Source organism: Nanorana parkeri, unplaced genomic scaffold (genome assembly GCF_000935625.1).
Source record: "Nanorana parkeri isolate BGI_ZX_2015 unplaced genomic scaffold, ASM93562v1 scaffold707, whole genome shotgun sequence".
NCBI classification, from domain to species: Eukaryota; Metazoa; Chordata; class Amphibia; order Anura; family Dicroglossidae; genus Nanorana; species Nanorana parkeri.
This window is the reverse complement of record NW_017306975.1, coordinates 18,790-39,267: the sequence shown is the minus strand read 5'-3', so window position 1 is coordinate 39,267 and position 20,478 is coordinate 18,790. Positions and strand designations below refer to the sequence as shown.

Genomic DNA, 20,478 nt, shown 5'->3' with positions numbered 1-20,478 from the left:
GGGTTTTTATTTTGTAGCAAATCTAGATAGATATTTTATATATATATATATATATATATATATATATATATACACACACATATATATATATATATATATATTTATATACACACATACATATATATATACATACATACAGTATATAGAACAAATAGCAAAACATTTGAATAAATGCATTCTCCTGCATTTCTTCAAAATGCAACGTTTAAATAGTTTGCATCCCCTTTATATATTTACTGAAAAATGTAACATAATGCAACATAGTCTGCTTATTAAAATAATATTTAATTAGTGTGACTTTTATGTAACATAGTGGAATGGTAAAGCTCTTAGGGTACGTTCACACCAGATGCAGTGCATTCCGGTCCGATTCTGGCCGGAAAGCACTGCATCGCATTGCGGCTGCCTCACTTTTTTGTGGGGCAGGAGGGGGCGTGACGGGCCATTGAAGTGAATGGCACGGTAGCCACGCCCTCCGGCCACAATGAGATCGCAAGGCACATTGTACCTGCGGTCCGGTCAGGTGCGATCAAAATAGTGCTTGCAGCATTTTGATCGCACTGGACCACAGGCACGATCGCGTTGCGGCCGGAGGGCGTGGCTATGGTGCCATTCACTTTAATGGCCTGCTACGCCCCCTCCTGTCCAACAAAAAAGTGAGCCGGCCGCAATCGGACCGGAAGGCACTGCATCTGGTGTGAACGTACCCTAAGGCATTTTACCTTAGGAGAGCTTTATTCCCCTTTTCAACACTACATTGCAACGCATACTGGGGGTAAAAAACGGTTTGAAGAAATTGTTAGCTTAGAATTGGATTAAGCTGGGTTGATGAGGACACAAACTACTCTGCAAGTACAGAAACATAACTGATGATGTGTCGGAAATATATTGTCCTACCTTCCCTCTTTCACATGGACACACCACTTTCAATTCATAAGCACATGGCGTCCACCCTGCCTACTTAATTTCTGATGTAGTATAAAATACACAGACCTCTCTTCATCTCCATAACATCTCCTTGTGCCACAGATGGTGGCTGTATTTTTTTTAGCCGTTTTTAAAATGTATTGTCCCTTGGTTATTCTTCCTGTAACACACAATTTAACACACAATTTACACTACAAAACACCTCCTCTGCTCCCTATCATCATTTAGGAGGAGATGTTCTGTACTCCGACAGGTATTTCTGCCAGGATTCACAAGTATTTTTCTCTATTTCTACAGCAAACAGGGGAGCATAAGGAGTTACGCGAAAAAACTTCTGATATATAATATAATACACCAAACTCCCGGGTTTCGACAAAACTTATCAAAAATCGGAGTATCCCCTAATTTAAGAAATCCCTTTCTCGGACCTGGTTTAGTAAACAGGTATAACATGTAAATTAATCAAAAAATTCATTTAATTGTAAAGAAACAGGAATAAACAGAAACAATACATCCATAACAAAACACTAAAATCAATTAAAAAACTTCCCTAGAACAAACAGTAGTAAATAGTGACACGGAGGATCTGCAAGCCTGCTGGTGTAGCAAAGACCTGATTCATGTCTCTCCCTAAACCGTATGAGTTGTGGGTAACTTTGGATACTTTGTATCCGTATATGAAACACAGTGCATGTATCTATATGAATCAGGTCTTTGCTACACCAGCAGGCTTGCAGATCCTCCGTGTCACTATTTACTACTGTTTGTTCTAGGGAAGTTTTTTAATTGATTTTAGTGTTTTGTTATGGATGTATTGTTTCTGTTTATTCCTGTTTCTTTACAATTAAATGAATTTTTTGATTAATTTACATGTTATACCTGTTTACTAAACCAGCTCCGAGAAAGGGATTTCTTAAATTAGGGGATACTCCGATTTTTGATATTTTTCTCTATTTGCAGTATTTTTAAAGAGAACAAAACATGTGGAAATGTGCATGTATTAGAGAGATGTGGGTAGTTTTTTTTTTTTTTTTTAAATCTTGTCCTAACATACACTTTAACTACTTCCCAGACTGATCCCGCTGCTTTATTCTGGTTGAACTGTCCATGCCAATTTAACCACCCTTGTAGGTCTATGGGTTACCAAACAGTAGAGACTGAATGTGTTTTACATTGCCATGGGAGCTTATCATGTAATATCCTATGCATGCGCATTCTGAAAGGAATACCAAATGGTCTGATCATAGGCTTTTGTGTAAAATTACCTTTAGTACTGTGTAAGCCATCTTTTTTATCTTGCGTAAGCAAATCATAGTGAATTGATATTAACAGGCCTATTCACTAAAGGGTGAAGAGTTTGGAAAAGGCAAAAGAAGTGAACAATCTAGGACAACAAAGCTGATTTGGATTCAGCTAACTTTCCAGTTCAGCTATATTGTCCTAGATTGTTCACTTCTCCTGCCTTCCCCAAACTCTTCACCCTTTAGTGAATTAGTATGTCTGTCTTTTCTGCTTTGATGCTGGCTACATGATACACTGTGTGTATACACACGTCCCCACTTCTTGATAAGGTGGATATTTTTCTTCTAGCCTGATAATGATAAGCAGTATGCTCTCCTCAAGTCACCATGGCTACTTATAACTGCAGGGCTTTCCTAATGCTTTCTTTTTTCTTTTAGAAAATTCAGCAGTTTAATATGAATGTGGCTGTGCCTTAATCTGTGGTTTTCAGGGACATGGCAGCCAGTACTATTATACAAATGCATCATTATAAGAATAAATAATGGAGATCTTTAGATGTCTAGATGACATGGATAAATATAAACTCATTGATAAAAATGTTGGAATTATCTAGAATCAATACGGTATTGGTATTTAGAGACTGTGTCTGGTGGCGTTATTACAAACCTGTTGCAGAGTTGCCAGGAAAAATATAATAAATTCACACAGTGACAGTGTTAACAGAAAACGCTGCATTCTAGCACAGGCAACTAGAGCACATTAGGGACACACCAGTGAAGTAATGGGCTAGGGGTGGTGGAACCATAGGACCAGTGGTAGACACCACATTTAACATGCAATGAAAAAAACATAAGCACATTTCAACAATGCTCCATCTCAGATATCTAGATTTCAGGCTATGGGGAGTGGAAGCAAGCCTCTACTTCCCATGTAAAAATGCTCTAGGCCTGAATGACCTAGCATGTGGCCTAAGTATTTGAGAGTGGGTTGCTTGTCCACTTGGACAGCTAACAGCTGAGGCAGAAAATTGAGTCATTCCTACACATATGCAGTAGGAATTACTTCTATTAAACACCATAAATGGCTTCCCGGTATGTGTTCCCTCACCTCCTGATCTACTGAGCCGACCTGTGACAGTCTCATTGTCACAGATCGGCTTAGAACTATGAGGTGAGTGGAAATCACTCATGTCATAGTTCTCCTTTAAACCCCAATATAATATGAAAATTTGAGGATTTTACAGCCGAGTGATACACAAATAAGTAACATTTTTATTACTAGCTGTGCCCGTCCCATTCCCTGTCTGTCCCTCCAATAAGCGCTGGAGGGACAGAGGGGGGCGGGGCATTCCTGTGAGGAGTGGTGACTGACTGCTCTCTGCAATGAGAAGATCATATGGTGAGTGATCTATAGTTTCTGATCACTCAGCTCTCGATCTATAGAGGTGGCATGTGACACCTGCAGTGTCACACGCTAGCTCTAAGTATTGTGGAGAGTATAGGGCTGCAACAACTAATCAATAAGATTGATAATAATCGATAATGAGAATCGTTGTCAACGATTCTCATTATCGATCAGTTGACTACCATTCGTTGATTCAGTTCAATGATTCTCAATATTCATGGCTAACTCTAAACTGATGGCCGGGCTTATATATACTGTATATATATTTATATTATTTTATATATAATTGTGTTTTTTGTCCAATTTTGGTGTGTTATTTTAATTTTTTTTTAATTTAAAATTTTATTTTAAATACAAAATGGTATTGTTTTTTCATAATTATCTGATCAATTAATAGAAAAAATAATTGGTCAACTAATCGATTATGAAAATAATCGTTAGTTGCAGCCCTAGAAGAGTACATTTTTCTCTCACAACACTGTACTTCAGACAAACAGCTAATAACACAGATAAAGTACATAAATGCTTTTTGGCTACCAAATGCAATTGTATTTCAGTCCATCAAGTCCTGAGATTAAGGGCCAGTTCACACCTAAGCATAGAGTTACTCTATAGAAGCAGCTAAACTAATCTCTCTGTCAATTCTGCTCTCTCCTCCTATCTGCATCTTCCTTGAAATGCAAACACCTGAATGGCTACTTATGCTGCTGCTTCCTCCCCCTCTTGCAGCTCTGCTGTACATCGATGGCAAGGAACTTATACCAGGTCAAATTAAAGTACCCCCTGGCCCCCCCATCAACATGCTAATGAAAGTTGTAAATAAAACCTTTCCACTTTTATTACATACCTTGTTTTAGATCTGTGCATCTCTATGCAATGCATGCAGATCACAACTGGTAGAAAGTGTCAAACAAGAAAACAATGCCGCAGTTCGAACTTGCTTGTCAGAATAAGATTCTACTTTTTACTTAACCCCAAAGAAAGAAGGAGTTCTGCTTCCTAACAGTAAACAAGGATTGTTCATGTAATCATTGTCTTCTGACCCGGACAGGCAGCTTGGAATTCCAATCCATCAGCTCACAGCTCTGGTATAAACAGGCTAGAATATCATTCCTGCTGTAAATGTATAGCTAGAAATCTAAGGCACATTCAGAGCACATGACCACTCTCTCATCCCGTGCTAGCATTCTCAGACAAGAGGTCACAATTTCTCATTACGCGGTGCACTCATATATGCACTGTGGCTCCAGCAAAACCACAGGGGCTTTAAAAGAGGAAGTCCAGCTCTAATTTTATGGCAAGGGCAAACATAGGTCAAGAATTACAGTTGCATATACTTTGCGAGTTGAAACTTTATGAAGACATTTAAAGTCAGAGGCTTTCTGATGATCCTTCTCCTACTAGAATAGATTGCCAGAGCTCAAAGTGCCCATACCTTGCACATGGCTGTAGGAAAATAAAAACTGCTGCAGCTTATAGGAGGTGACCCAACAAAGGGAAACTCGGATATTCAAGCAGATTCCAATGAGAAAGCTATGAACACAGGACGTTGCAGAGATGCAATTCTGAAGTGTGGTGTTACTCCCTGGTCTATGAAGTGTGGTCAGATGTGTAAAGTGGAGTGTCTAAACAGATTACAAATATTTGGGCAGTTAAAAAAGTCCACACATAGGTGTTCAATCAATTACTGTATAAGGATAAATAGCAATCATAATGATTTAGTGTGCAGGGCAGGCAGATGCAGAAGATGATTGTCCTGCTAAAAATTACAATCAGCAGCCAGAATGCTCACCTAGCATCAATTTAAAGTGAACTTGTTTTGCCCAGACATGCATGATGGCATGGATCATTTACTACACGGAGCGGCAGGGTTAGTTTTAACCCTGCCGCTCTGCTCACTGCAGTGAGAGACTCGGCGGCGCAGGACGGAACCAGAGGAGAGAGGTAAGTGCGGGGGGGAGGCTGCACACCGTTTACACGTGATCCCGGCAACATCGCCGAGTTCACATGTAAACGGAAAATCGGCTGCTTCACTCTACATTTAGTCCTGCTTGTGCAAAGCAGGACTGAATGTAGAGAGGGCAACTTCCCCACAAGGACACCGCTGCCGCCCCTCTTTGCCCTGCTGCCCCGAGGCCGGGCCTCGGTAGCCTTGTGGGGAATCCGGGCCTGTACGTAACCAATGCTACAATTGCATGTATCACATGCAAGGAAACATTTTTAAAAACCTGTATTTTTGCTTGCTTATGTCTGGATGATGGAAGTCAGCAGAGCTTCACCTCATTCATTCAGCTAAGTGAAAATTCCCTTGCAACGTGAACATCCTATTTGCCTTTAGTAAATCAACCCCAATGTAACAAAACTGATTTAAGAAAAAAATCTTTGTTACAGTTCAATGTATGCTGCTTATAATTACTGCAAAGTACAACAAAACTGGAAAAAATTAGATCATATTAAGATAAGATCATCTTTTCCACAAATGCATTTCTATTCTGAATACCATCCCATGAACTGCATTGTGTGGTCTCTCCACTGAACAAACATCAATTAAAGAGTCTTAGTTCTGCAATTTAAACCTAGGATTGAATTTGCAAGGTTGGTGTTAGTCATTCACTTACTGCACATGAGAAGTAGCATGGCAGTGTGACTAAAAAACAACCTGTGGAATTAACCCCTTGATTGTTATTACTTCCAACAGGGCCCTCGTGCCTGGCCATGCACTTCTGATTGCTGGGCATTCGGAGACAGAGCTGTAGCTAGTACCTTGGGATGTCCCCCTTTGTAGGCAGATGCAGAGAGATGTCGCTCTGTCTCTGGCCTAAATGCTGCTGCATCTCTATTGCCAGCCATGGGAGTTACATCTCACTGTTATAGCTACAAAGGGAGCAATTCCAAAGGGACAAACAGGCAGTCTCTTTGTAATCTTCCTGCTGGCGATTTCAATATATAGTCAGCTGCAGGATGGCTAGCGACAGAGTCCCAGGTCTGACATCAGCCTTATAGAAGTAGAATAACGGTATGTGACTAGCCTAACGAAGTTATAGTGGAACTGAACTCAAAAGGTAAAGATTTGCTATGTTATAAAGAACATTTAGAAATGTTAATTAAACCTAAGCAGTACCCAGAAAATGTACTTTTGCCTTCCATGTAAAAAAAAAAGCAGTTTACTTCCTGTTATGTTACTGTGCCTAGACTCTCGGGTGCCTAATATCTATATACAGTAATACAGTTTGAGATCTAAGGCACTGTGCCTCTGATTGCTAGTCTCTGGAGATTTGGACTGAGATTTGGTGATATCACTACTGTGCTGCTCAAAGTTTTCCTGGTTGGAGGTTTCGACAAAGTCCTGCTTCTACCAAGATAGCAGCCTAAACAGAGAGAGGAGAATTTATCAAAACTGGAGCAGACAAAATCTGGAGCAGCTGTGCACGACAACCAATCAGCTTCTCTTTTTCAAATCTTTAAGGTACCCATACACCTTAAGGTCCCCACACACCTTGCGATAAGCGTACGTCAATCGCGGGAAATCCCGCGATCGTACGATTAACATAAGGTGTGTGGAAGCCGTGCGATCTCTACTAATAAACTTACGAACATGTTTGAAAACCCACCGAGCATCGTACGATGTTCGGCGCGTGTGTAGCATGTTCGTAAGATAAAAGCCGGACGGGCCGCTGTGCGCAAGCTTGCAGTGATCGGAAGCCCGCCCCTCACTGCGGTCATCGGAAGATTTGCTCTCATCAGAAAAGAGGACTTTGGACCACTGAGCAACAGACCAGGTCTGTTTTTTCTTTAGCCCAGGTAAGACGCTTCTGACGTTGTTTGTTGTTCAGGAGTGGCTTGACAAGAGGAATACGACATTTGAAGCCCATGTCCAGGATCCGTCTGTGTGTGGTGGCTCTTGATGCACTGACTCCAGCCTCAGTCCACTCCTTGTGAAAGTCCCCAACACTTTTGAATGACCTTTTCCTGACAATCCTCTCCAGGCTGCGGGCATTTCCTGCTCCCAGTGTAACACACACCAACAGATCAGTATAGTGTGAAAGGCCTCTGAAACAATTTGCTTTTCAAACATTATGGGGGTTATTCACTATTGAGCAGAAGGATACAGCGGTAGCCTCGGCTGATCCTTTGGCTCTCTTCGGCCGCTGGAGCCCTTCAGTTCAGTCAAACCGAAGGAATGCTATACAGGCTACTCACAATAACCCATACAGCAGCCAAAGGCAGCCGAGCTGAAGGCATATGCTCCAGGTCGACTGAGCCCAAGTGACAGCCGAAGCGGGGCCAATGGCCTGCCGAAGGCCGGCCGTTCGCCCCGCAACTGACAGCTTGTAATGACAATGCCAGTTGTATTGACAGATCAGCGTCCCCAAATGACCTGGGGACGCTGATCTGTCAATAAACAATAACAACTGGGCAGGGCCGGCCGTGATGTCATGGCTGGCTCCGCCCAGTTGTTATTCATTGGCTGGGACCTGCTAGAAGACTCTAGCAGGTGCCAGCCAATAGGAAACAGTTGGGCAGAGCAAGCTGACACTGCTAGCTCCGCCCAATTGTTTTTTTCTTTTTTTAAATATCTTTATTTGTTTTTTAATTTCACTATTTATTTACATTTGTAAAATATTTCTGTTAACCTTTTTTTTTTTCTACTATTTTGACTATTTTCTATTCTGCTCGGTACCACGGAGGTACCGAGCAGAATAGCCGAGCTAAATGCCTGCCGGCATTCGGCTATTCACTCACTGCCGTTCGGCCCCTATGTGAATGGGGCAAACGGCAGCGTGTAAGCTGCTGGAGCTTCGGCTCAGCTGAAACAGATGTTGGATCGGCTGAGTCGAAGTCCTTCTGCAGCTTAGTGAATAACCATGTATGTTTGCAAATAGATTGCACTGAAACAAGTAAGACATAAGGTGCTACTAGGATTCTGGTGCCACCTCTACTGAATTTTTTCTCTTCTTGACTCTGTTGTTCCAGCTCAGCCATATAAAGTGATAAGCACCACTGAAACTGCTTGCAAACAATTCTTAGCCTGAACAGTAATGTCTTTAGCACAGGAGAAATTGAAAATACACAAATTAACCTGAGTCTCAGAATAAACATAGGAATAACACATAGATGATGAGAGACCTTTTTTGTACAAGTGCTAATTATTGAGGATGTTTTCAGTCACAGTGGCATTACTGCAGGGAATCTCTACAGAGGGAACACAAAGCATAGATCTGCTTCAAGGGTAGTATTAAAAGAATGCCTGGGAAGCGAGTCACTATTATCTTAACCTATTTGGACAAAGGCTATAATTGGGCCGAGTGCTTATGTAAACATGTTATAATAGTTACTAATGATTAGACATGTGCGATTCGGTTCGTTCCGAAATTAGTTTCGGACAAATTTTTGGAAATTCGGATGCATCCGAATTCCGAATTACAGCTAAGACGAATGCAAATGAATCCGAAATTCACGATTTCCCGAAATTCTTTATTGGACGAATTTCGTTGCAGCAAAATGACATTAGAGGAGAAAAAATGACAACATTTTACCTCTGCAACACATCTATGATTAAAGTATAGAGGCTATAGAGTAGTGGGTAAAGGACTGGCTTGCCATTGCTAAGGGCCCAGGTTCAAATCCCATGCAAGTCAACTAATATTTAAAGTTGTTTTTTTTTTCCCTTTGCTTTTGAATTGGCATTCTCCTAACATTCCTACCAGACCTAAAGGGTCTGGTATGAATTGGGGGGAACCTCAGGCTTTTTTTTGAATTGGGGGGAACCTGCAGGCAGTCTGCAGAAGATGAAAAAAAAAAAGCGTGAGGTTACCCCCCAATTCATACCAGACCCTTTAGGTCTGGTAGGAATGTTAGGAGGCCCCCCCCCTCCTTATAACACAAAAAAAAGTGCGTGGGGTTCCCCCCAAAATCCATACCAGACCCTTAAGGTCTGGTAGGAATTTTAAAGGGGAACCCCAGCCCCAAAAATGGGGGGAAAAAAACGTGGGGTCCCCCCTAACAGTCCTACCAGACCCTTGATCCGAGCACAAGCCCAGCAGGGCAGGAAAGGGGGGGGACGATCGAGCGCCCCCCCCCTCCCTGCGCCTTACCAGGCCACGTGCCCTCGGCATTGGGAGGGTGTCCCCATGCCGATGGGGACAAGGGCCTCTTCCCCACAACCCTGACCCGGTGGTTGTGGGGGTCTGCGGGCAAGGGGGCTTATTTGCATCGGGGTACCCCTTTAAATAAGGGGGGACCCAGATGCCGCCCCCCCCCATGTGAATGAGTAAGGGGTACTTGTACCCCTACCCATTCAATAAAGGGTTAAATCAAATAGTTAGTAAAAAGTCCAGACTTTTGACAAAATCCTTTATTTGAAAAAAAAAAGAGTCAATTTTTGACTATTCCTTTAATAACATTTTTTTTTTTTTAAATGGCTCCATCGATGTAATCAAGAGTAAGGATAAGGATGCAGGACCCCCGCCGACCCGCCGAAATAAAAAAAGTCCCGCCGCAGACGACCACCCGAATCCGACGAAAACTAACAAAAATGACATTCAGTTTAAAAGTCAACAGATGGGCGGAGCGAGCCATGACGTCACGGCTCGCTCCGCCCATTTGACATTCTCAGCTGTCAAATGCTACATATTGCATTCATATATATCAAATGCTTCTATGCTTAAAGTATAGAGGCTTTAGTGTAGTGGGTAAAGCACAGGATTGCCATTGTGAAGTTCGCTGGTTCAAGTCCAGCCATGGGAGAGTAAAGTTTTTTTTTTTTTCATAAACGAATTTCGGGAGGACTACCGCTAACGAATTTCGTCCGAAACTAATTTAATTTCGGGCCCGAAAAACGAAACTAAACTAAAAGAATTTTTTTTGTTTAAAAACGAAACTAAACTAAACAAATTTTTTTTTTTCAAAACTAAACTAAACAAATTTTTTGCTGGTGCACATGTCTACTAATGATTAGTTAAGAAATGTACACAGCAGGTATTTGACAATTACACAAGTCTCTCTATTACAGGGGTGCCCATTAGGTAGATCGTGATCTACTAGTAGCTCTCAAAGCTGATGCTGGTAGATCACGAAAGGTGTGAATGGCGGCCCCTTTATTCCATTTTAGTATATTTATTTAGCTGTGCACACATGATTACCTATTAGCCTGAGTCTGCTGAGCCAAGCTCCCTGACACCTTTCTGGTGGATACTGGTGGTTGAAGTGCTATGTATTACATCAAAGAATATTAGGAGCAACAAACGTTTTGGGATGCACAGAACCTACCCCTATAGAGACCAACCCCTGGTCTAATGGTAACAAAAAAAAAAGAGGATAGAAACCTCTAAAGCCTGCACAGGACCGCTGATGTTCACAGTGTAGGGCTGGCGACGGCCCCACTAACATCTGCGGTCCTATTTGGAGTTTCTACTCAACTGCCCTGGACTTCATTTGCTTTTCTCCATGTGGACACCTCTCCACGCTATATCTAGCGTCCAGGCTGTTTTGATTAGCCATCCATCTTCCTCCATTCTTGGTTACTGGTTGTTTTTGATCCGTTACCACCCAGTACCAAACACCTGGTGACCTCACACCGAAGGCATTACCCCTCCTTGCTCCTGAAGAAGCGCCTTAGGTACGAAACGCGTCGAGCTTTATCTTCCAAGATTTTATCATCCCTCTGAGTTTGTTGCTCCCAGCGGAGGTTTAGTAATTCAACTATATCCTCTCTTTTGATTCACACATGATGGTGTCCTTAATTGTATAGGATATGACTATTTAGATCCACCTTGGTTGTGGAGCACAAGGGCTGATAGGAGGTTGTTTGTTAAATCCCCGATGTATTTATGTTGCATACATGATTTGTTGCATATCTATTGTTTTTAATCATTTGTTCTAATACATTTATACATTCTGTCTTACAACTGTAGTTTATTGGTTGTGTCCCCTCTAGAGCCACTCAAAAACCCCACCCTCCTCTATCCTCTTTTTTTTTTGTTAGCATCAAAGAATATTAGTTTACACAGCCTGTTGCAAAATACAGCAAGGTGAGCCAGGAGGAGAGAGTGGGGAGAGAGAAGGACAGGAGAGAGAGGAAAGACAGCCAGGAGAGAGCGAGGAAAGACAGCCAGGAAAGAGGAGACAGCCAGGATGAGCAAGGAGAGTCAGCCAGGAGAGAGAGAGAGAGCGAGGAAAGACAGCCAGGAGAGAGAGCGAGGAAAGACAGCCAAGAGAGAGAGAGAGAGCGAGGAAAGACAGCCAGGAGAGAGAGAGAGCGAGGAAAGACAGCCAGGAAAAAGGAGACAGCAAGGAGGATGAGCAAGGAGAGACAGCCAGGCGAGAGAGAGCGAGGGTTTTTTTCGTTGGTAGATCTCATGTAGCTCGTCATTTGAAAAGTAGATCTTAACACAAAAATTGTGGGCACCCCTGCTCTATTACTTTTTTTTAGAGGCGCAGAGTAAATTGAGTGGCAAAGCTGCCTGACGGACACGTTTGTATTGGGGAGGGGTGTTTATTTTGCTGTGAGTTTTTCCAAAAACATAGGGGTCCAGAAAAAAATTCCTACTACCAACACTGCTTTCCTAAACACATCACATGCTCTAAAATAAATTAATAAATACAATTTCAGATTGTAGGCAGATTTCTGCAACATTCCCTAACTGCATCCAAACATCTACTGTATATCACATCCTTACTAAATAATGCAATAGTTTCCTGGCAAGGGGTCTGACCAAATGGCACTGTACTAGTGGGCATTAATTATGTCCTGATGCAAGTAGAAGTTTGGATTTAGGATGATATTATTTGAACAGACAGTAAGAAGGGTACATTTTATACATGAAACAAGTGGGTGGCATTGTGGACACAGAGACATTGATACCTATCTATGGGGTTATTCACTATTGAGCCGAAGGATACAGCTGTAGCTTCGGCTGATCCTATGGCTCTCTTTCGCCTTTGGTTCAGTCGAACCGGGGGGCTGCTGTAAGGGCTATTCACAATAGCCCCTACAGACGCCAAAGGCGGCCGAGTGGCTTAGCCGAGCCAAAGGCATATGCTTCGGCTTGACTGCGCCGAAATGACAGCCGAAGCGCCGGCAGTTCGCCCCGCAAATGACAGCTGGGCAGAGCCAGCCGTGAACTCTCGCGGCTCGCTACGCCCAATTGTAATGACCTGGGGACGCTGGGGACCTCAAATGACCTGGGGACGCTGATCTGTCATTAAAAAATAACAACTAGGCGGAGTCAGCCCTGATGTCACGGTCGGCGCCGGCCAGTTGTTATTTATGGCCGGGCCCTGCTAGAAGACTCTAGCAGGTTGTGGCCAATAGCAAACAGAGCTAGCTCCGCCCAAATTATTTTTTTTCTTTTTAAAAATATCTTTGTTTCTTTTTTAATTTTACTATTTGTTTACATTTAAAAAATATTTTTCAACCTTTTGTCTTCACTCTTTTCACTGATTTTCTATTCTGCTTGGTATGACGGAGGTACCGAGCAGAATAGCCGAGCCGAATACCGCCTGGTGGCATTTGGCTATTCACTCACTGCCGCTCGGCCCCTATGAGAATAGGGGCGATCAGCAGCTAGTGAGCTGCCGGAGCTTCGGCTCAGCTGACCCAGATGTTGGATCGGCTGAGTCGAAGTCCTTCTGCACTTCAGGTCAGCCGAACATGCTGACCGAAGGCAGCCGATGTACGGTTGATTTCAGCCAATGTACAGCTGAAATCAGCCGTACTGAGACGGAGTGAATAACCGAACGTCGTTCGGCTCACTGCACTTAGGCTGGGTTATTCACTCGGCTGCCTTCGGGAACTTTGCGAATAACCCCTATGTGTCCTAATTTTTTTTAGCACCCAATGCCAATCGTGTGTCAAGTTGATAACATCTGCATCCCTTTGATGTTTCATGTATAAAATAGAGTACATGTTTCTCAGTGACAGTTTAAATTGCCTGAAGAGGAGGCAATTTACTATGAAAGCTCTCACTACAATCTTTTTAATTAGATAAAAAATGGCATTAGAGCTGCAGCTAACGATTATTTTCCAAATCGATTCGTTAGCCGATTATTAAGTTCGATTAATCGGTTAATCGGATAAAAAATTAAAGACATTTTAAAAAATGGCTCCAGTGATGGACTGCAATCTCAATACAAACAAGTAGTCCCATCACAGGAGCAAGCTTGTAGCGGTGGAAGTAAAAAAGAAAAAAAAAAGTGTGGTGTGCAATATAGTGAAATGGAAAGTGTAAAATTATACAGCAATGAATGCAGAATGGCACCGGCTAACGAGGACTACAAAACTTAGCAATAGTACATTATACAGCACAATGCAGAATACCGCCAGCTATAGAGGAATACAACAAATCCCAGCAATAGTACATTATAGCCGGCGGTATTCTGCATTGCGCTGTATAATGTACTATTGCTGGGTGTTGTTGTACACCTCTATAGCTGGTGGTATTCTGCATTGCTCTGTATAATCTATCATTCCTTGATTTGTAGTCCTCTATAGCTAGTGGTATTCGGCATTGCACCACTGTATAATGTACTATTGCTGGGATTTGTTGTACACCTCTATAGCTGGTGGTATTCTGCATTGCTCTGTATAATCTATCATTCCTTGATTTGTAGTCCTCTATACAGCGCAATGCAGAATACCACCAGCTATATAGGAATACAACAAATCCCAGCAATACATTATACATACAGTGTACAATGTATTGCTGGGATTTGTAGTGCTCTGTAGCTGATGGTATAATATACAGTGCAATGCACAAAGGAATACAAATCCCAGCAATACATTATAGAGCACCATGTGGTGGGGAGGCAAGTGCAGGCTTACCTGAGCAGTCTTCCAGCAACTTGTTTCTGAGATCGGGCCTGTCTATCGGCGGCTGTCATCCGCCCACACCCGCTCCTCCTTACTTCTTCTCTCCGTGCAATACATTATAGAGCACCATGTGGTGGGGAGGCAAGTGCAGGCTTACCTGAGCAGTCTTCCAGCAACTTGTTTCTGAGATCGGGCCTGTCTATCGGCGGCTGTCATCCGCCCACACCTGCTCCTCCTTACTACATCTCTCCGCGTCCCTGTGCCGATCGTTGATTGGGGCGGGCGGTGAGCGTGAGGCAGGGAGGAGGTGCGGCGTGGATGCGGGCGGGTCTGGCAGTGGCGAGCCTGAGGTGGGGAGGAGTGTGGCACGCAGCGTCTGTGGAGCCGTGAACAGGGCAAACCAATCGGTAGCCGATTAATCGATGATTGAAAAAGTTGACAACTTTTTCAATCATCGATTATAATCGATTATGTTGATTAGTTGTTGCAGCCCTAAATGGCATCATCCTAAATCCAAGCTTCTACTGTTGTTGATGGCTAACATGACACAACACTCTGCTGCTGTCTTGATGCAATTAAATGCTAAGTCCAAGTCAGATTCACAGTTATTTAATGAAAAAAAAGTTTAAACCACCCAAGACTGGTATTCAGATTATGGATGGATACTAGTAATGTAAATTCGACAATTTGTTGTTTACTCTTTACAGCTCCTGAACACACCAGCAGTGAGATGTCTCTGCCATACTTCATAGGTTTCTCTCCTACTTCCATGATGTCTCAAACCTTCTTCTTAATAAATTAAACACTAACTGGGATGTTGAGATTCTCTAATAATTGCTACAAGTTGAGATGTATGACTCATGTAAAAAGATCCTTACCACAAGGGACTAAGCTAAATAGCAAAAGCCAGTGGTTGGTTTTCATCTTATATATCTATAATAACATATAGGATTTGGATGTACTCATCCTTTATATGTGTTTTTTTTTCTTTTCACAAAGTTTGAAAGAAAATTGGGTTGTGGAATTCAGTATATTTCCTGATTATTGTGAAATCCATAATTAACTAGCCAAATAAAGATGTCCTTGTTCATTGCAATGTTCTGAATCAAACCTCATAGACTGATTAGCTATAGCTCCTGAAATTCCTGTCTGGGTTGCAGCAACCATCAGGAGCAATAACAGACAGACAACACACAGAGTACGGTAATCTGGTTTGTGTATCTGCTAAGGGACTGATGTGTGCACAAAATCAAAGTCTTCCTTTTGGTGATTTTACTGGGACATCTCATGTGTTTTTATAAAAGTGCTGCCAGAGATGAAGAAGCCACCAGTTGGATGTCCGACAGGAATGTGCTAACCATATACTTACTGCCTGATAATTGGGCAGCTTGATCAGACACTATATGGCACTGGAATCCTGTCGGACATCCAATTGGTGGCTGCTTCATCTCTGGCAGCAATTTTTTGAACACATATTAGACGCCCCCTGACAACTCGGCAGATTACTTTGTGGTCTTCATCTATGTTAAGATTTGAGGCCCCATGTAGTTATAAAGTTCCTGCAGTCTGCATTTTATTACCTGTATGTCCATTTTTTATTTCAGGAAATGTATCTTGGTTGCTTTCTCAGGGAAAAAATATTGTAATTTCTAGTTTTATCTCAATTACTAAAGTGCTTTTATATTTCCTGAATGAAGTGCAACCCCCAGCGGGTCTAATGCAGCCCCTTTTGTGGTACTTTGAGATCGTCTTCTTTTTCCCTTGAATTTGATATCCCTAGTAAACATAGATGACTATGTGGTCATGGTCATGGTAGGACTGCATGTGTTATCCCAACTAACAAGGTATGCCGTAGTTTTTAACCACGCAACTAGAATAGTAAGCTTTCCCATGCTACTCCAACACCATGCTCACTAAAACAAATTGACTAAATTGTCCCTGTATCACCAGGATCAAAACAGTCAATGTCTAAGAGAAATGAAGCCATGACAATCCTTTAACTGCCAGACAGTAGAGTCTTATCTAACAGATTCACCACCGATTCTTCAAAGAAAGCAGTACCTATTGGCAAGGCTACAATAATCCAGGACAAGGAATGGAAGGTCTAAAGATACTATAGCAGTGATAAGTGAAACAGTCTGAAAATCAGATGAAGTGCAATTTTTTTGATTCCCCTGTATGAATCACAAACAAATTCCTAGTCGGCAGAGAAGCGTACAAATACATTACTCAGTTGTATAATTCTCTAGACAGACCGACATGGACATATTCAGGATAATCATACAACTGGTTTATCAGCAATTCTCAGAATTTGAGAGGCTTGTCTTAGGACAATTCTTAAACAGGAGCCAGTAGCAACCTCTGGAGGAATCCTAGTGTTCCACAAAACCTTGGTTGAGAAAATGCTGGATTTTAGACCCCATTCACACTGAGCAATTTGTAGCGCGATTTCAGCTCAAAAATCGCTCAAACATCAGCTCAATGTAGCTTGTCCAATGCATTTCAATGGAGCTGTTCACATCTCACAGCTCAATGTTGCCTATAGCTTGTAGCTCAAGCTTGTCGCTTGAACATGACCTATTTTTCGGCGGATTTCGTGCGATTTGGCCCAATAGACTTTAATGGTGTAGCTCAATGTCGCACGAATTTGAACAACATTGCGCGACATTGTCACACTACAGAAGTGTCACTTTTGCACAGAAATATAACCAAGAACATAAGCAGGAAACAAGAAGAGGAATTATGCCACATCAAGACCGCTTTTGATTGGATACAGCCCAATGTAGCAGCTACGAAGTCCATGCCAAAAGTAGAGCTACGTAGCGCGACAATATGTGCACTGTAGTTCAATGTCTCTCAAACTCGCTCAGCTCAAATCAGCGCTGAATGTAGCTCAGTGTGAATGGGGTCTGTGTCATTTGTAATGATCTGCATTTATATCTATAAAACATGCCCTGTTAGTGATAGTCCAGGTCCCAGGAGTGACAACCTATGTAAAAGTAATGATGAATATATAGCAGCCCACCCTGTGCTTAAGACTCTGTCTTACCTTCCCAGCTCCTTGCCCACCACTCTGTAGTTGTCACAGAATGGGTCCATCCTGAATTTAGTCTTTGTCTGGGTGACCAGGCTGCTTCCATCCATCATTCTACTGCAGTAGTCCAGAAAAAGTGTAAAAAAAATAGATATCTTCAAATATGTCAGTTAATAAAACTTGTAACGTGAAATAAAAGAATGCCAAATCTTCCAACAGAAAGGAAAATCCCGGAGCAGTTTTCTGAAGGTCAAAGAAACTATCCAGTAAACTTACACTGAGGATATACTGGCATGTTCAGTGAAATGCATCGAGCACAGCAGCCAAAGGCATGATACTGGAGATCAGCACGTTGTGTTGGATGATTTCCTGTGCACGGCTAGTTATTCTAGCTCGAAGTGAAGTGCGCTTCCTTTCCCACAGCTGCTTGTTCTCAATATAGAGCGTCTGAAGCTGCGCTGACAGACATCTCACATCTGTTTATAGTCTGGGCTGAGCCAGCGGACGGTGTGGGGGGTAGCCAATCTGAGAGCTGAGCACGCTATTGCCCCCCAGCGGTTATTTTGCTAACTGCAACTCTGCAAAGATCTACAGGGTTTGCAGAAGGCAGGAGAAGTGAACAATCTAGGCCAAAATAGCTGATTTGGAAAAATTCTCCAATTTAGCTCACTTTCTAGTTCAGCTATTTTGTCCTAGATTGTTCACTTTTCCTGCCTTCTCTAAACTCTTCACCCTTTAGTGCACTGGTTCTCAACTTATATAACCTCAGGACCCACATTTGTCCTTGGTCATTAAGTCGCAACCCAAGTCGCACCAGACTGGAACGCACGACATTACAGTACCGCATGTGCAAGCGATGAAACTGTGGGCGGGGGGTATGTTTGGGGGTGCCATCCAAATGAATGGCAGCACAACGCGCTTCCCGCACCAAAACGAACAGTAGGTGCAATTGCGTGGCAGTTTGCATCTGTTTTTATGTATTAAGAAATGATGCCAAATGTAAGTGCCAATATCTCTTCCGATAGTTATGTTGTACAAAACAACTTGACGCGAACGCTACGTTTCCAACCTGCCTCTATGGTGCATCGTTTTTGCTCCTTGATAATTTTTCTTTTCATACTCGAATTTCACCAATGTTGACTTTCGTGACGTGCCACGGTTCCTTTCTTTTCTCGTTGAGATGATCAACCCCCTCCTCCTATCCATATTGTATGCATTATGTTATATGTATGCACCATATACCCCAGACTGTTATGGGGATGCTGTCATGATGTTGAGGCTGAGCCTCCCTGTACCATTGTACCATGCATATGTTCAATAAAGTTGACTTCTGATTTAAAAAAAAAAAAAAGACTAAAGAAATGGTAAAACACCACATCAAAGAAAAGAAGCTGGCATTTAAATAATATAAGATGGAAGGGACTGCATTGGCATTCGAGGGCTACTATGAATGCAATAAGAGATGTAAACATGAAATCCGGGCAGCTAAAATAGATTACGAAAAGCATACCGCCAGTCTGTAAGAAGAACCCTAAAAAATTCTACCAATGTATAAACAGTAAAAGGGTAAGAAAAGAACAGGTAGGCCCAATAAAAGATAAACACGGGAGATTAATCACAAACGACAGGGAGAAGGCTGATGTGTTATATTCACTTTTCTCCTCAGTAGACACAGTGGTTGACAGTAGCCGGGGTTCAACAAAGACTTGAAAAACGTAATGCAAATAAAGCACTGGGACCAGATAACCTGCACCCCAAGGTAACCTGCACCCCAAGGTACTTAAAGTGACATTAAAGTATACATTTTTTCCCCTCCCCCACATGTTAATGTCAGCACTTACCTTAAATGATGTCTCTTAATCCGATCTTCTTTCCTCATGTTTTCATCTGTCCCTCCAGAGGTGCAGCGGCTCTCGGTTCCAGCGCTGACTCCTCTCTGCTTGCAGGCACTTCTGATCCAGCGGTGTCTACATGCAGGTGCACGTGTCCATAGACTTACCTTGCGTCTCTGCTCGTCTCCCGGCCGAGAATCCGAACTGCGCATGCGCCCGCCCCAAGATCCTTTGCGGCCGCACGAGCAGTTCCGGATTCCCGGCTCGTGAGCGCGCAGCGATAACAAGGTAAGTTTAAACCGCTGATAAAGCGTTTTGTTTTAAAAAAAAATGTTTTGCCTATATCTACTGCTTGCTAGCCAGGTTATAACCAGACCATTCCTCAGTTTCAAGGACTCAATATGACTGGTAGGGTACCAAGTGACTGGCGGAAAGCTACGGTAGTACCAATTTTCAAAAAAGGTTCCAGATGCCAACCTGGGAACTACAGGCCAGTCAGTCTAACATCAATAGTATGCAAGCTTTTTCTAGGGAATGATAAAGGACTCTTTAGAGGATTTTGTTTGCTACAATGGTATAATAAATGTGTCAAGATACCATGCACAGGTGCCCCACACCGTGTGCAGGTATCTATATGGGAGGACGAAATACTCGACCACACCAAACAAGGCTATGAACTTATAGTTTATTAGACATACAAAATCATATAAATGCAAGCAACCCCACCAACACCCACAATCAACATAAATTAGCCAAACTAAATGTAAACAGAATAACACACGGAGTACAACAGGGCAAGTTAACCAGGGGAGCAGGGCTACAGGAGGGGAGCCACAGATCAAGAGACACAGGACTCAGGCAACAGGATACAGGTTCGACAATACTGTGGCAAAATCCCCACTGTAGGGAGGGATTGAATACCCTCCCAGGTAACACCATGTGGTGATTGATTGCAGAGACACCTGCAGGTGAGCCCTGGAGCTGCAGGTCCTGGTTCCAGCTTCACAGTGCCACCTGGAGGTGCTCAAGTTCCAGACAGCCACTGACTGCCCAGAGACAGCTGCAGGTGAGCACAGGAACTGCAGGACCAAGTTCCAGCTCCACATGGAGGTGCTCTGGTCCCTGAGAAAATGATAATCAGCAAGGATTTAGGAAGGACCGTTCTCGTCAGACCAACCTACTAACATTCTAAGAAGAGGTGAGTAGAGATCTGGATGGAGGGAGGCCGG

General features: G+C 42.7%; 1 protein-coding gene across 1 annotated transcript in view; it reads right to left on the bottom strand.

The window, feature by feature from the left end:
• Nucleotides 1-17,597, bottom strand: part of LOC108792987 (serine/threonine-protein kinase 17A-like) — a 72,457-nt gene extending 54,860 nt beyond the window's left edge. Inside the window, exon 1 of the mRNA XM_018563880.1 lies at nt 17,433-17,597. Coding sequence (XP_018419382.1) covers nt 17,433-17,530 — 98 coding nt within the window. The 5' untranslated portion in view covers nt 17,531-17,597. The remainder of the gene's footprint in view (nt 1-17,432) is intronic.
• Nucleotides 17,598-20,478: the final 2,881 nt, after the last annotated feature.